Source organism: Octopus bimaculoides, chromosome 30 (assembly GCF_046866305.1).
Source record: "Octopus bimaculoides isolate indiv1 chromosome 30, ASM4686630v1, whole genome shotgun sequence".
Lineage (NCBI taxonomy): Eukaryota > Metazoa > Mollusca > Cephalopoda > Octopoda > Octopodidae > Octopus > Octopus bimaculoides.
The window spans coordinates 3,355,511-3,373,010 of NC_142957.1; the positions used below are offsets into that span (position 1 = coordinate 3,355,511).

General features: G+C 35.1%; 1 protein-coding gene across 5 annotated transcripts in view; it reads left to right on the forward strand.

Moving 5' to 3' along the window:
• The window catches only part of LOC106869324 (uncharacterized), a 107,045-nt gene extending 95,156 nt beyond the window's left edge, over positions 1-11,889 (forward strand). For all 5 annotated transcript variants that reach the window (XM_089346165.1, XM_089346164.1, XM_089346167.1 and 2 more), the window contains 4 exons: positions 3,995-4,117; positions 4,519-4,668; positions 5,406-5,527; positions 11,529-11,889. In XM_089346165.1, coding sequence (XP_089202291.1) covers positions 3,995-4,117; positions 4,519-4,668; positions 5,406-5,527; positions 11,529-11,532 — 399 coding nt within the window. In that variant the 3' untranslated portion in view covers positions 11,533-11,889. The remainder of the gene's footprint in view (positions 1-3,994; positions 4,118-4,518; positions 4,669-5,405; positions 5,528-11,528) is intronic.
• Positions 11,890-17,500: the final 5,611 nt, after the last annotated feature.

Below are 17,500 nucleotides of genomic sequence, written 5' to 3' on the forward strand. Positions count from 1 at the left end.
GTGGCAACACTATTTTATGTTGGGTTTTTTTACTGCTATCATAATGTTGGGGAATTAAACCTTAAGCATTTAGGTCAACAGGGCTTTTTCTTTAGTCTGAATAAAGCATCAGTATTGTTTTACATAGACTTAGTATTGGAAATTTATAGATATCAATATTAGCTTAATTATTATATTAATAATAAGAAGTATGTTAATAATAAAATTGTTAATAATAAAAATGTAATTAGTTTATACAAAACCCTGAAGTAGTGTCAATTTTGAATTCAAAGGCTATAGATAAGGTGTAAAGTTTAAGAATATTATATATATTGGGCTCAGAAAACTATTTTGAATTATTCAAAAAATTTATTTAAGAAATTTAAGCTAAAATAATAATATAATACTATTTTATATAATACTATATAATACTATTTTATATAATACTATATAATACTATAATAATACTATTTTAAAAACATAAATGGTAAGCTTTAATTTTTATAATGTAAAGAATTAGTATAGGATTAATATAGTTTATAATAATGGGTTTATTAAGGTTTAAGGGACAAAAAAGAAAAATAGTAGGAATTAACAAGGACATCTAATATTGAAACATGATAATTGATTACTAGTTTAATTATACTATTTTATATAGTCATGAACTTGTATTAAGACTAACAGATTATTAATGGAATAAGGATTAGATTTATTTAAGTCAAGATATAGAATAAACACGACATTACCACTACAAGCCCTGAAATAATGTAATAATAATAAGGATCTTTTTAGAGTCAAGCATCAAATAAAATAAAATAAATTTACATTTTGGGAACTAATGAAAGACATTAAGAACTTATAAAACTTCCTATTCTAATAAGCTACATAGGGTTAAGATACATATTAAGAACTAACAGCAGTAGCAGAAGTAGTGTGAAAAAATACCTTTCATGGAATAAAGTTGAAATCTTAGTTATCACAAGAAGATTGTATGTTAAGGTGAGAGATCAGAAATATGTGTTATAAAGGTTCAATTTCCAATTTAAAATATGTGCTAATTAGTAACCCAAGATGAACATGGTAGAAGTTGAAATACTATATTTTGACAATTTTAAGTACTTTAAAAAAAAATTTAAAAGTGCGAGTAGAGCAGTGTACACATGATACTCTAAGGTCTAATCTATTATTGATTAGGTTAGGATTATTTCTAAGATTAGAAATTTCATATATTTCCATAGAACATAATTCACATACATATCTACTATTTCTATAAGGTTGAGTTTTTCTTATTATTTCCCATATGAATACATACATACACACACACACACACACACATATATATATATATATATATATATATATATATATATATATATATATATATATGTATGTATGTATGTATGTATGTATGTATGTATGTATGTGTGTGTGTGTGTGTGTGTGTGTAGAACTGTTATTGTTCAGTTTCCGTCCACCAAATCCACTCACCATGACTCTTGCGCCACCACTATCACTTCCTCCTTCTTGAACCACTTCTTTCTCTCTCTCTCTCTCTCATCAACCCCTCTGTTCCATAATCATCTTCACTGTGAGCCACACCTTTATCTTTGTTCATCACTCCCACAATTCACCTTTTGCCTCGTCTTTACCCTCTGTCATTCTCTTTACACACTCTTTACCTTCACATTCTTTTCCTTTGTTCCATTTTCTGTATAACCTCGTATACTTTCCTTCCTGTACCTTGACGTTGTAACCTGTCATCTCGTTACCATTGTCTATATTGTACTGTCATCCAAACACATTTAGAGCGGTGTAGCCCTGCATCCTCCCCTGTTGTGAGACACGTGTTCTTGGTCCTATATCGTTGTTTCACCTATGAAAAGAGATTTAAGCTGAATTCAAAAAGCCTACTTAGCGGGAGGGGTTGCTGCTGTAAGGCCGTAGGTGTGGCAGCAGGATACGGCCCATTACAATTCCTGAAAAGAGTCAGATGATATTGTTAAAGAATTTTTACAACTTCAGCAACCCCAGTTGCTGACCTCCTAATTCCCCCTATTGCAATCCCATGGATTATTATGTGAGGGTCAGGTTGAGAAAGACATCAGCCTGCCTGCCTGCAGGAGCAAGGCTGAGCTGGTTGCTAAGATCAGAGAAGTGTTAAAAAACCAGGTACCCGGTGAGAAACGCATTTGTCAGGTTCCGATGATGTCTCACGACCGTGGTGGCAGCTGAGGACAGATACGTCCAGTAAACTATTACCTTCCAGTCATAAACCTGTTGACACTGTTTTGATTTTTGAGAATACTTTAATATTTGGAAGGGATATTGTTGTTTTCTCTCCATTCTATGGAAATTGTCAGATTTAGGTCGAACACCATACATATATTTCGTTTTCTATTTGGTTTGTCAGATTCTTTATGTGAATTCGTGTGTCGAAGTAAATTTTGTTGTGTCTAGGGTGAGTCATTATATATATTTAGCAACGTTGAGATAAGTATTGATTCTATCTTTGTTAAATGATTTTATATCATTGTTTAAAAAAATATGTATTTTCATATTAATTCAATTGATTTTTAATGATCATTTTAGTCGATACCTTTTTTAACACTAAGTTAATAGTATTAAGTTTATCATCTTAGCCTAAACCAAGACTTCAATTAGATTAGGTTTGAATTTTTTTCCATTAATACTGTTTAATATATCTTTTTGTTTTATGGGATAAGTAGTTTTTTTATTTACTTTCTTTGATTATTAGTTTATATTCTAATTAAAGTTAATTCAACATTTATAATTTTAATTAAACTAAAGTTTTGATTAGATAAATTTTGTATTTCTTTTCAATAATGTTGTTAAATGTTTTTTTTTCCTTTATTTAATGGTGATATAATTACTTTTATATATCAATTTATGTAAATTAATTTTTGTTAGTTTATAATTTTAGTTTAACCTAAAACTTCATTTAAATTGTATTTCAAGCTTAATTTAATTTCAATTTTCAATAAATTGAATTTAATTGAGTTTTTACCTGTAAATTTGGATTTTTATCCCAATATATATATATATATATATATATATATATATATATATATATATATATATATATATATATATATATATATATATATATATATATATATATACATATATATATATATATTCAATTTCTTTAGTTCGTTATGATATGAGGTTTGCGCCCGAAGAACATGTTTAAGTTATCTCAACTATACGTAGCGCTTCAATACATGTATTGTGACCTTATATATATATATATATATATATATATATATATATATATATATAGATAGATAGATAGATAATGTATATGTAAAGATTGAAAAATTTGTACTTTTAATTCTATGCTATAACACCCTGACCACTAGGCTATATGCACACACTACATACATAAAGACAGTCAGACGCATGCACCTACATACATACATGCATACATATATATATACACATCTATACTCACAATTAGGACTAGAGAATAATTTCAACCGCTAAATTTCTCTTGACCTATTATCTGTCAACCAGAGTCTGTGTTAGATATTTGTCTATACAAGGTGCTAATAAGTGAGTCTATACACCTGACTTGTCTACCAAAGGAACTTGTTAAGTACCATCAGCTTTTATGTAAACAGTTTCGATGTAACCCGAACTATCCTTTCCTTAAAACAAGTACAACCACCATGTGTGGACTCCCATGGAATATTTATTGTATAATATAATGTATTATAAAGACAACAAGCTGGCAGAATTGTTAGCACGCTGGGCGAAACGCTTAGAGGTATTTCGTCTATACGTTCTGAGTTCAAATTATGCCAAGTTCCCCTTTACATTTCATCCTTTCGGAGTTGATAAATTAAGTACCAGTTATGTACTTGGATCGATCTAATCAACTAGCCCCCTTCCCTAAAAATTGTCCAAATACAACAATACTAACGTTTGGTCATTTCATGCTTTAACAATGTATTCCATTGAATAAATTAATTTACTTAATAACTTCTCTTTACAGGTAACACAAAACTCCAAAGGAAATACTAAGATTAACAGCTATGTTCTGGCTGCCAATGTTCCTAACATTCCAATAAGCAACCTTGATGAACCAGTTAAAATATCATTCAATTTAATACACCAGGTAATAGAAGTGTATTTATTATTGTTACTGTTTATATTCATGCCTCACTAACCCAGCAGACCTATGATGAAACACATCCCAGCCGTGACCACTACATCATTTTATATTTCATTAAATATTTCCTGAACCACTCCATCCAACATCTTTTTCTTCCATTGTTATGACGATGCAATGTAAATTATGAGAAAAGACAGATTTATAAACAAGATGGAATGGTCAGTTAAACTATGTCACAGCATCTGATATGGAGTTCACAATGTCAATACCAACCAAACATTAATGACCTTCGATGTTTTTGTAAGTCGTAAGAGACATATCATAATTACATGCATTCTAATTACAAAGTAATTTGATTAAATTAATAGAATTTGATTAAATTAATAGAATTTAATTTGTTTCAGAATGCCGCCAACCCAGAATGGGTTTACTGGGATGAATCTCCAGGAGAGGATCCTCGTTGGTCAACAAAAGGCTGTAAGATATCCGATTATGTACCTGGAAAGAAAGCAGTCTTTTCCTGTGACCATCTTATAAGTTTTGCTTTATTAATGGTTAGTAACATTATGACAAGTTGTTAATTACTTGTAATTTGGCAGTTATGTCAAAGCATCAATAATTTTAAAAGAGTTGTATAATAACATACACACAAGACTTTGTGTTGGGGGGTATCTTGGTAAATATATAAGGTTGATATATTGTAAAACGTCACTGTTGTTTTTGTTGCCATTGCTGTTGTTTATAGTTTATACTCAGGATGATGCCTTTCAGATGTACGAAGCCACCATTTTTAATTCCATTGCATGGTGATTCCTCCAGCGTTTATGTGAATGGCATAGAGATGGTCAGAATCATCTTTCTTGATTTAAATATCTTCATTTATGTTGAGGTGTGTTTGTTGCTCAGACATTAAACTTTGGTCCCTTCATGATTCTATTACAAAATCTTTCCTCTAGTTCATCGGATTTCTTCGCCCTAGACTTTCATGTCAGCAATATACATAGAATATACATCTATCCAATACCTGTCAGTTAATACCTCTGCTACCTACAGCAATAAACCATTCCCCTGTCTATGGTAAATATTTCAACCTGAAGGAAAAGCTGACCTACTAAACATGTTAGTTAAGTCCATATGAGTTCTACTGATATCACCAGGACGGAGATTATACAGTCAGGTCACTGTTAATGTCTCTATTATTGTCAGCGTTGTAAGGAACATTAATAATACAGCATGCAGTCGTTCTCATCTCCTACACCAACATTATACACATTGTTTGTTTCTATTCTAGGATGTCTACGCAAATGAAGACGATATAAAAAATGTTAAATCTTTATCTGTTATGTCTAACATTGGCTGTGGAATATCATTTGTCTGTCTTGTTCTTACAGTAATAATTCACGTTTGTTTCAGGTAAGCATTTCAATTTCTATTATTTTTTATAAACTGTTCAAATACAAAGAGACAGGTTGGTAAGCTCGATGTGGTTGATGTTTGCACGAAAAACATGGGTCAGGAAAGAATTCTTGAATATTAACTGGACAGATGTTTTAGTGTAGGATTTGGAATTGACCACTGTTATGATGACACGAGAAACGAAAAGGAGGGAGGATAATCTACTTTGAGTGTTTAAGCAGAATTAGTTTATAGTTTGATAATTCAGAAAAAGCATAGAACAATACAATGGTGAAATTAGTGACTCTGTCTCTGCTATTAATGCTAATTGCAGTCGCAAAATTATGTTCACACATTTGATTCCCAATTTGTGTAATCTTTCTGGTAAGTTTTACGTCTAATTTTCCTTTCTATCTTTTATTAATTTCATCGTATTTACCCGCTCGGTAAACAAATTCGGAATAATACAAAACATTCAAAGACAGTGTTAGATTTCATGAAGAAATCGGGTGTTATGTTGACTTGAATTATAACTCTCTTTTTAAACAAACACACAGGGAGCCCATCCTCTATATGGTCATTTACTATGCTAGAAATAGCAGGAATCCTAGGATGCCATATAGCCATATCAACAAATTCAAATCTGATGATCTGCTTTATTTCAAAAACTGCCAATATCTATGAAAAAATGCATTTTATGAAGAAAAAAGGTGGAATAGGCCTCAAAAGTGATTTTTCTAACTTAATTGTATTTTACATCATTAAAACGTGAATTTAGGATGAAAACTAAATTCCAATATAATTTACATCATCTGAAAGTTATCTGAAGAGAAATTTACTAAAAAAATACCTACTTTTCTGAAAGATATGAAGTAACAAATTTGGAGGAAATACTTGAATGGAAAGATGATAATACTTGAATATATTTGGTACAAATGGTGTAAGTAATTACAATCACTTTTGAAATCCAAAGCTGATTATTATCAAAATTGTAATCAGCTTTGTATTTCTCCAATAAAACCTAACAAGTATGGAAGATACTGGAATCAATATGGTTTGGTTGATGCCTGACTAAACTTTCTGTAAAAAGTGTAGCAGTAAATAGCGGAGTATATAGCTCTCAACTCACCGGTGTTAAAATACCTTAGAGCCGTGGACAGGCGAGATAACTCACCCTCAATAGCATTTAGGTCGGATAGAAATCGATGTTTTGCCATTTCACGGCCTTATCATCACCACATACCCGCCTGGTTCGAAGCCGGGACAGTAATCAGTCCAATGACTTATATGCGCATGGCTTGTAAAATCATAAGCTGTTACGTCCGGTATTTTTGCATACCAAGAAGAAAATTTACAAATGAGTAGAGAGGCTGACATGGGAGAAGGATACAGAGATGTTGGCATGGCACCAGGATGCAGAGAGTTTGGCATGATACCAGGATGCAGAAAGGTTAGGATGGGACCAGGATGCAGAAATATTGGCATGGGACCAGGATGAAGAGAGGTTGGCTTGGGGCCAGGATGCAGAGAAGTTGGTATGGGGTCAGGATACAGAGAGGTTGACATGGGATCAGGATGCAGAGAGGCTGCAATGGAACCGGAGCGCAGAAAGTTTGAATCCAGAGAGGCTGGCATGGGACCAAGTTGCAGAGAAGTTGGCATGGGACCAGAATTCAGAAAGGTTGGCATGGAAACAGGTTGCAGAAAGGTTGTCACGGGATCAGAATGCAGAGAGTTTGGCATGGGACCAGGATGCAGAAAGGTTGGGATGGTACCAAGATGCAGAGAGGTTGGCATGGGATCACGATGCAGAGAGGTTGGCATGGGATAAGGATGCAGAGGTTGGCATGGGATCACGATGCAGAGAGTTTGTCATGAAACCAGGATGCAGAAAGTATGGCATGGGATCAGGATGCAGAGAGTTTGGCATGGGACCAGGATGCAGAGAAGTTGGCATGGGACAGGATGCAGAGAGGTTGGCATGGGACCAGGATGCAGAGAGTTTGTCATGGGACCAGGATGCAGAGAGGTTGGCATGGGACCAGGATGCAGAGACGTTGACATGGAGTCAAGATGCAGTGAAGTAGGCATGGGGCCGAGATGCAGAGAGGTTGGCATGGGACCAGGATGCAGAGAGGTCGGCATGGGATCAAGATTAGGGCTCGAAACCGGTTTTATATTATGACCAGTAAAACCGAAACGTATTTGCCAATACAGATTTTAATGCTCACTGTTTCTATGTTTTGTTTTCGCAAAATACTTCTCCATTTTTTTCTTTTGAATAAATATCGTTGAAATTGAGCTAATGGAACTGTTGTCGGTCGTCTTTAGTTGCGAGTGCAGCCTGTTTCATTGAAACATATCGTAACATATCAATTCTCCCCTTCTCTCCCCTTGAACCTTAGATCAGCACCTTGCCATTTCCTTCGCTAACCCCCGGCTGACTCTTTGAATTTGGAGGTAACAGAGTTTATTCATAGCAAGTCAAGGGGATTCTGTTAGTCTTCAGTCAGGTGATCGTTCCCGTTGAGCATATGTAATAACCAATTCCAGATTCATTTCAAAGAAGTAACACTAGCTAAATTTTTTCTTAATTATTTTCATTAGCCCTAGCATGATAAAAGGAAAATCAACTGTTTGGTTTTTTTTTCGATTGGGAAAACAAAGAGGAAGCTCAATGCAATATGTGTGATATGACACTGAAGTCTTCTGGAAGATCTACTCCATCTCTGATCTTGCACTTGAAGAAAATTCATCAAATTGACATAAATCAAGATGAAAACCAGCCTTCTGTGAAGATGACAAGAACAATGGAACACATTTTAACAAAGAAATCAATGGAAGAAGTTTCACAGTTAGCTGCTATGGATGGATTCTCTTTCAATTCAATTGCCAAAAGCGATTTTATACAAAGAAATCTTCATAGTCAGAAAGGCAAATATGATAAATTACAACCAACAACTGCAAACGGAGTCAGGAATATGGTGATGAATTATTACATAACCAAGAAAGAAGAACTTATTCATTATTTCGGAAAAGAAGTAGCGCTGGGGATTCGCTACTCATTGACATTGGATGAATACACATCAATTCAAAATGAACGATATATGAACATAAATGTTCATGAGAAAGACAATCATTGGTCGTTGGGTGTTATTGAGATCCATGGCTCCCTTAATAGCAGGAGAACAGAGCAATTTGTGAGAGGACGCCTTCGTGAATTTGGATTGGATTTGAATATAAACGTTGTTGGCTGTACGACGGATGGTGCTTCTATGATGGTGAAATTCGGAAAAGAAACATGACTTGATCACCAACAATGTCTCACACATTGCATACATCTGTCTGTGATCGACATTCTCTATCAAAAGAATATTGAAACTATTGTCTCAACTGATTTAGACTGATAAAAAAAGTGAAGAGATTGCTATAACAGACCATAGTGATGATGAAGCTGACATAAACCAACAAGACATACTTTTTCAAACAGATTTGGCTCAGAAAATGGTTGAATTTAACAAAGTTTTAAATAAAGTAAGAACAATTTCAAAACTTTTCCGTAAATCTCCTACAAAAATGAAATTTTGCCAGATTTTGTACGAGCGAACTTTGATAACAGAGAATATAAACTTATACTGGATTGCAGAATTAGATGGAATAACACATTCCATATGATTGAGAGATCTTTGAAATTGAAAAGCTGCATTCCAAATGCTCTACGAACAGTACTTTCCACAGCTGCCGTAGCTGATGAAGAATGGAAATCTCTCGATTTACTATATGAAATTCTGCATCCAGTAGAAATTATTTTGAAGGCTATTTGCGCTGATGATACAGATTTACTGAAAGCAGATTATTCTATAGAATTTTTATTGAATAAACTTAATATCGTCGGCAACCCTTTGGTTTTGAGTCTTCGTGAAAGACTTATGCATAGATATCATAAGAGAAGAAATGTCGAAACCTTGACTCTCTTGAGGTATTTACATAACCCAAGGAAGTTTAAAGGTGAATCAATATCTGGACCTTTCATTTTTTTAACGAAACAACATTTAAGGAAGTATGCTGAACAAACATATAGGAGATTATTTCCTGAACATGACGCCAAGAACACAACAGAATTATGCAAAGAAAATGAAATAGGAGGGAATCTAAAACAAGTGTTACTGGTGTCCCATCTACTTACGAAGGTAATGAACTCATGCGTGAATACAGAAGCGCAATGAAGAAAACGAATGAAGAGCCCAAGATAGTAACAGATGGATTTGAAATCTCTAAAGAATTCGAATATTTTGAAGCAACTTCGAACAGAAGTGAAAAGCTCGAAAAACTTTATAGAGCATTGCTTACAACTAAAGCAACTAGTGACCAGTCGGAAAGAGCTTTTTCAATTACTGGACTTTTCAGCACAAAATTAGGACAAGTTTGTCAGGTAAAACACTGAATGCATTGTGTTTTTTAAAAGAATATTCTCGAAGGAAAGTGAATCATCAAGCAAGTCAAGAAACTTCATTGATTCTCAGAAATAAAACGACTTGGAAAAACGTTGCATTCCTGATTAAATAAATATAATACCATTATTTTTTGTTATTGTTTGTACATACATACAGATAAAGGCACCATCAACGTATTTTGCATTTCAGTCAACCTGTTACATTCTCTCTTTCTCTGTGTATGTATATAAACAAGATACAATATACAACAAACTTCTTCGTTAAATCCGTGAAAACCGTTTTTTAACCGGTTTTGAGAATTACTTATACTTCAACTCGGCTTTAGGAATTATCGGTGTTTGCGACCCGTAATCAGGATGCAGAGAGTTTGGCATAGAACCAGGATGCAGAGAGGTTGACATGGGGTCAAGATGCAGAGAAGTAGGCATGGGACCGAGAAGCAGAGAGGTTAGCATGGGATCAGGATGCAGAGAGTTTGACATGGAACCAGGATGCAGAGAGGTTAGCATGGGATCAGGATGCAGAGAGGTTGGCATGGGGTCAAGATGCAGAGAGGTTAGCATGGGATCAGGATGCAGAGACGTTGACATGGGGTCAAGATGCAGAGAAGTAGGCATGGGAGCGAGATGCAGAGAGGTTGGCATGGGATCAGGATGCAGAGAGTTTGGCATGGGATGAAGATGCAGAGAAATTGGCATGGAAGCAGAATGCAGAGTTTGGCATGGGGTCAAGATCAAGAGAGGTTGGCATGGGATCAGGATGCAGAGAGGTTGGCATGGATCCATGATGCAGGGAGGTTGGCATGCCATCAGGATGCAGTGAGGTTGGCATGGCAGCAGGATGCAGAGAGGTTGGCATGGGACCAGCATACAGAGAAGTTGGTATGTAATCAGGATGCAGAGAGGTTGGCATGCAGCAGGATGCAGATAGTTTGGCATAAGATCAGGATGCAGAGAGGTTGGCATGGGATCAGGATGCTGAATGGTTGGCATGGGACCAGGATGCAGAGAAGTTGGTATGTAATCAGGTTGCAGAGTTTGGCATGGAATCAGGATGAAGAGAGTTTGACATGGGACCAGGATGAAAAAAGGTTGGCATAGGAGCAGGATGCAGAGACGCTAACCTGGGCCCAGGATGCAGAGGAGTTGGCGCAGATCCGGGATTCAGACATTTTAGCGTGCGACAAGGATGCAAAATTGCTAGCATGGGACCCGGATGCAGAGAGCCTGAAATGGGACCGGAATGTAGGGATTGGCATCGTGTTGCCAGCAAAAATCAAGCCCTGGTTGACCTGGTCGGCTCTATGCCTCAGGGACCACTAATTTGCAATAACTCCAACCCCATTAAGGAAGAGCATGAATTTAAGAAGCCGAGGTCATCTAAGGAGTACAGGTGTATGGAACTTTATTCTGGGGGAAAAGGAATTAAATATAAACATTATCCTAAGTATTTGATATTTCATCTTTCGATTATAACTTGTAATATTGGAATGTTATATTATATTTGTATATCTGTACACGTATGTATATCTATATTTTATATCGTTTTCTCATTTATGTTGTCAGGTAGAAGTTCTGGTAATGAGATAGAAGAGCAGAAACCAACTTCTAAGTGAGAATCGATATAAAGAATATCTCCAAGAAATAAGGAATGCCTCCAGGAATCGTCTTTGGTTATATGTTTCGTCATAAAATCATATTTTCACTGTATATAACCTTAAATATGTTTCTTGTAAAGAACCGTTATTTGTACCTTTTAATACAATATTGTGCAACCGAGAGACTATAATCCACAATAATGTAATTTAAACAAGTTTCCGTGCCTGACTATTTCTTGGAACAGAAAAACTGAAAATTTTCCTTGTTACATTTAATTTACTTTTACTACTGTAATCTTTCAATTTTCTCAATAAAGGATTAAATCTGGTTTATTATTACCTCTTTGTGTTTTGAAATGAAATACTGTAATACTTCAGTTTCATTTCAAATATCGCTTAAAGAAGCAGTACTTATTTTCAACATTCCACAAAATTTTCTTGAAAACCTAAATGATGGAAATATTTAGCGGATTAGATGGAAGTAAATATATTCCTTTTCTACTCTAGGCACAAGGCCCGAAATTTTGGGGGAGGGAACCTATCGATTAGATCGAGCCCAGTGCGCAACTGTTACTTAATTTATGGATCCTCGAAAGGATGAAAGGCAAAGTCGACCTCGGCAGAATATGAACTCAGAATATAAAGACAGACGAAGTACGGGTAAGCATTTCGCCCGGCGTGCTAACGTTTCTGCCATCTCGCTGCTTTGTAAGTGTAAATATTCCAAGATATGTTGGTTTATGGCTGAGATCCATATTGCAGGTAAAATTTCACCTTTCCCTGAAACGAGAGGCCAAAACGTAGCTGCGTTCAATGCCGTGGGTAGTAGTCGCAAACAAGAGTCATGAAAGTCTAAATGCACGTGCATCTCATGGAGGTTATAGGTCAACTTCAACCGCGTTCCTGGCAGACGAAATCCATTCTTTTTTTGTGTTGGCTTTGGTGTTATTGCTACTGCTGAGTATAGTACTTGTTTTATATTGCTTGCTGTAGGTTTTCCCTTTAGGGATTGTCTGTTGTTATCAATTTGCTTTTTCCGTCTTTCCAGGCGCAGCAGTGGTAGCAGGCTTGTGTCCATTTTCCGTTTCCCCCGTTTTGGGCTGGATTGTTTTTGATTTCGCTAAGCAAGAGCCGTGCAGCATGGAAGCTAAAGAGTTCCAATGTGAACTGGAGCTCTCGGCAAAAATGCAGGCGGCGCACGGCAGTGCGGCGGAGAGGCGGAAAGCACAGTCGGAAGGCGGCGGGGCGACGGCCGTACGCAGGGGGAGGTGGCCGCGGGGCTCCGGGCGGCGTTCTGCAGTCGTTGGTGCTGCAGCGTTGCCGACGACAGAAGCATCGACCTACCGGCTCGTACCCCTGAGCAGTCACCTGAACAGGCCCGAATTAACAATATCGGAGGCAGCAAGACATCCGTGGCCAAGGGTGGCAGTTTTGCTTCCAAGGCCGAAGTCAGCCGCGAAGGAGTGCAGGTCAGTCGAGAAAAGCTCGACCAATATAAGGATATAATCCAGAAGGAGGGTTCGAACTTAAGATTGACCCCACCGTCACAGAAGAAGTTATGGACAGCACGAGGAGGCAATCGATTATCTATAGAACATTATCAGCGTCCAAAAAAATGAATAGAGATGACATTCAAGGACACAATCGAAAAATGTTTACGTCAAAATATAGAGCGAAACAAAGTTCATAAAGAGACAGAAAAGTTTGGGTGGGATTTGCGTTCGAAAAAGAAGCAATAAAACGCTTGAGGAAATCCCACCGGAGGTGGTTGTGGCCTGGCTGGTGGCAGTAATAACACTAGGCTTGAGGAAATTATATCAATCCTGCAAGTAACAAGAATACCAACTGAGGACTGGCTTGGGCAGAGATTGGAGATGATAATCCAAGCTGCCCCGGAGATGATCGTCCAGGTTCGGTTGCGTTGTAAGAAGCTTGCTTCCCAATCACATAGTTCCGGGTTCAGCTGCACTGCGTAGCACCTCAGGCAAGTGGTTTTTATTATAGCCCCGGGCCGACCAAAGCCTTGGGAGTGGATTTGCTAAAAGGAAACTGAAAAAAGCCCGTTGTATATATATATATATATATATATATATATATATATATATATATATATATATGCTACTGTCTATGTGTGTGTGCCTTTGTGCCTATACTCATCATCTTTTGAAAAAAGGTAGGTGTTCCTGTGATTACCTCCCCGTAACTTAGCGGTTCGGCAAATGATATGATAAAAATATAGGTGCAGGTTCGAGCTACGGTAATCCAGCATGATCGCAGCCGAATGACTGTTACAAGTAAAGGAATAAAAACGATGTGTGTGTGTTTGTGAGTGTGTGTGTAATTATGCATATATACGTATAATTTTCCATGACCATTCATCTATACATATCCACACAGATAAACACACACATGTACTAAAGAGAAAGACACAACTTCTACATATTCAAACACATAAATAAATATATACGTTCTTATTTATATATAGACATATATATATGTGTGTGTGTGTGTGTGTGTGTATAAAGCATATATAAATATATATATTTATAAATTCTGTTCCGTTACTAAATGAAAATATCTATCTATCTATCTATCTATCTATCTATATATATATATATATATATATATATATATATATATATATATATATATATATATATATATATATATATATATGTGTGTGTGTGTGTATGTATGTGTGTGCGTGTGTGTGTGCGCGTGTGTGTGTGTGTATTTAAAGAAGAATGTTACAATCGAAGTGAATGGCAATGACCTTTTTGTGTGCACAGTTTGTGACAGACCATGCTTTTCTTTTGCTGGGTGCAAATCTCATTTGCAAACCCATGGAAAGCGAACCTCCACTGACTATTCTGCCTATACGTCTGTGCACACCTTTCAATACAGTGTATGCCAGAAAGTTTGCAAATCGAACGGTGGTCTCAAAAGACAGTTTAGGATCCTCAAAGATCACGACTTATCAGCAGTTCTTGGTGGTCTAAATCGGATATGCAATCTATGTAGGTTTACTTTTCAGAACAATGTCTGCTTTTAAAAACCACGTAAGATGCCATGATGGTTCTAGGGTGTAGGTACAGGAGGTGGTGAAACTTTGCATAAGGGTTAGACAACCATCATACAGATACATATGCATATTCATATATATATGTATATATATATATATATATATATATATATATATATATATATATATATATATATATATAGATAGATAGATAGATAGATAGATAGGTAGATACAATTAAACCTTGGGAGAGGCATTATGCCGGTAATAAACACACGCACTGGTTCAGTCCTTTATTATTAAGTTATATATTTTTTTGTTAAATTATTTCATTGCACTCTTGCAATCTCTTCAGTAACTTGTCTCTCCATTTATTTTGAATGTATGATCTGGCGTTGTTTTGGCGTTGTTTTGAAACTGTTCGGTATGAGCATGTGAGTGTGTGCAAGCTCGTATGTGTGCACGCTCATATGTGTGCACGCACTTATGTGTTCGTGCTTATATGTAAGTATGTGCGTCCATATGTGTGTTTGTAACAATTTCGTTTATATCAGATCAGAGATCTTGGACTTGGTTTTTGGTTTCCTTTCTGTTATATATATATATATATATATATATATATATATATATATATATAATTTTTTATCTTATTTTTATTTTTATTATTTTTTAAAATTTATTTATTTACGTTCACATTCCACATCATATGTGTGAACAACACATGCAACCATGGGCATTTTTAAGGCCCTCATCTACGTGTATTTGGTGTTCAAAATTGGTCGCGTTTCAGTTATGAGGACCGACTCCTGTATTTGTCGCAACGATGCGTCACCGGGGTGCCTAGACAGGATTTCTATGCTAATTCGGTCCAGTACACCACCATGTCGTTCTTTGGCAGGCTGGTAGAGCACCGAGGTTTGTTTTTGATTATTATAGCCCCCCCCCCCCAATGTCCGTTTACACGCTCAGCCAAACTTCTTGCCGTTTCACCTATGTATGTCGTGTTTCTGTTTTTACAATGACCATCCATACAGCTTATTTTGTAGACTATATTTCTGGCTTTACAGTTGGTACCAGGACTATATTTGCACACAATGCAATTCTCTTCTACACACTTTGTCCTTCTGAAGGGGTATGTTTTGTATATTATCGAGCTAATGGATCTCCCTGGGTTTTCTATAACATTTATCCTCAACTTAGTACTTTTGAGGATTTTTCTAAATCTGCGGGCTAGTTTTCCGTGTGGTGTGGCGTCTATAAAGATTACTCACTGGAACTTGTTGGTATTGTACCACGTGCTCTTTCTGTTTGATTTGGCACTAACTCTTTGTAGTCTATTCCACTGTTTGTTACGGTATCTAGGTTGTGTTCCATCTGTATCTTTGACAACAATCTCCTCAGATTTCTAGCTAGCTCCTCTGTATACTCGGATTCTATATTTCTGGCTGTATCCCGAAAATTGGATGCGATGCATGAAGTCTTGTATATGTCTTTGCCTCTCCCATGGATAACATACTTTGAAGATATAGGTTTCATATATTGTGATAGATAGATAGATAGATAGATAGATAGATAGATAGATAGATAGATATACATACATATATATATATATATATATATATATATATATATATATATATATATATATATATATATATATATATATATATATACATATATACATTTATATATATATATATATACATATTCATATATTGATATGCATACGTATATATATATATGTGTGTTTGTGTATGTGTATTTATGTATGCATGTACGCTCTCACACATTGATTGGTATGTGTTGTCCAACCCACTATCCGACAGCGTCCAAATCTCTAACGGTTTTATTCAAATGAATCAAGTCATAACCTTATCCATCTATTGTTTTCATAATCGGTCATAATGTCTTACGTTTAAGATGATTCCCATGCTTTCCCTGATGAGGTTACAATCTTAATATCAAAGATCCCTATGGATCACACAGGTTGTAATCCTTTGAAACATATGTAGGAATAAAGTATGCAATTATAACATGCGTTTCCTCCAATCCTTAAATTCTTAAATATACTCAAATACCCAAAATTTCAAGGAGTTCCTGCCTTAAAAACAGGAACTAAACCACAGTTATTTTGTGTTCTTTGCTACATTGGTTTCTATTAACCCATTTATTCTATCAGAAGAATTTTTATTCATTAAGATAGAAGAAATACACATAAGTATATATATATATATATATATATATATATATATATATATATATATATATATATATATATATATATATATATGTATATATATATATATATATATATATATATATGTATATATATATATATATATATATATATATATATATATATATATATATATATATATATATATATATATATATATATATTACATACAAAAATAAGAGGAATGACCAGCAAATTTGGATTCCTAAACGCTAGAAATAGATGTCGAATCATGGTTAGATGATTCGGTATCTATTTCTAGCATTTAGGAATCCACATTTGCTGGTCATTCCTCTTATTTTTGTATGTAATGTAATTTTAATCTTCGGATTTTTTTAATATGCTAGACCACTGGTTTTAATTGATTAATATCAATTTCTACCCTCATTAATAAATGAGATATATATATATATATATAATATATATAAGAATTTAAGGAATGGAGAAAACGCATGTTATAATTGCATACTTTATTCCAACATATGTTTCAAAGGATTACAACCTGTGTGATCCATAGGGATCTTTGATATTAAAATTGTAACCTTCTCATCAGGGAAAGCATGGGAATCATCTTAAACATAAGACATTATGACCGATTATGAAAACAATAGTTGGATAAGGTTATGACTTGATTCATTTGATTAATAACACGACACATAATAGTAATAGTCATAACAACAAA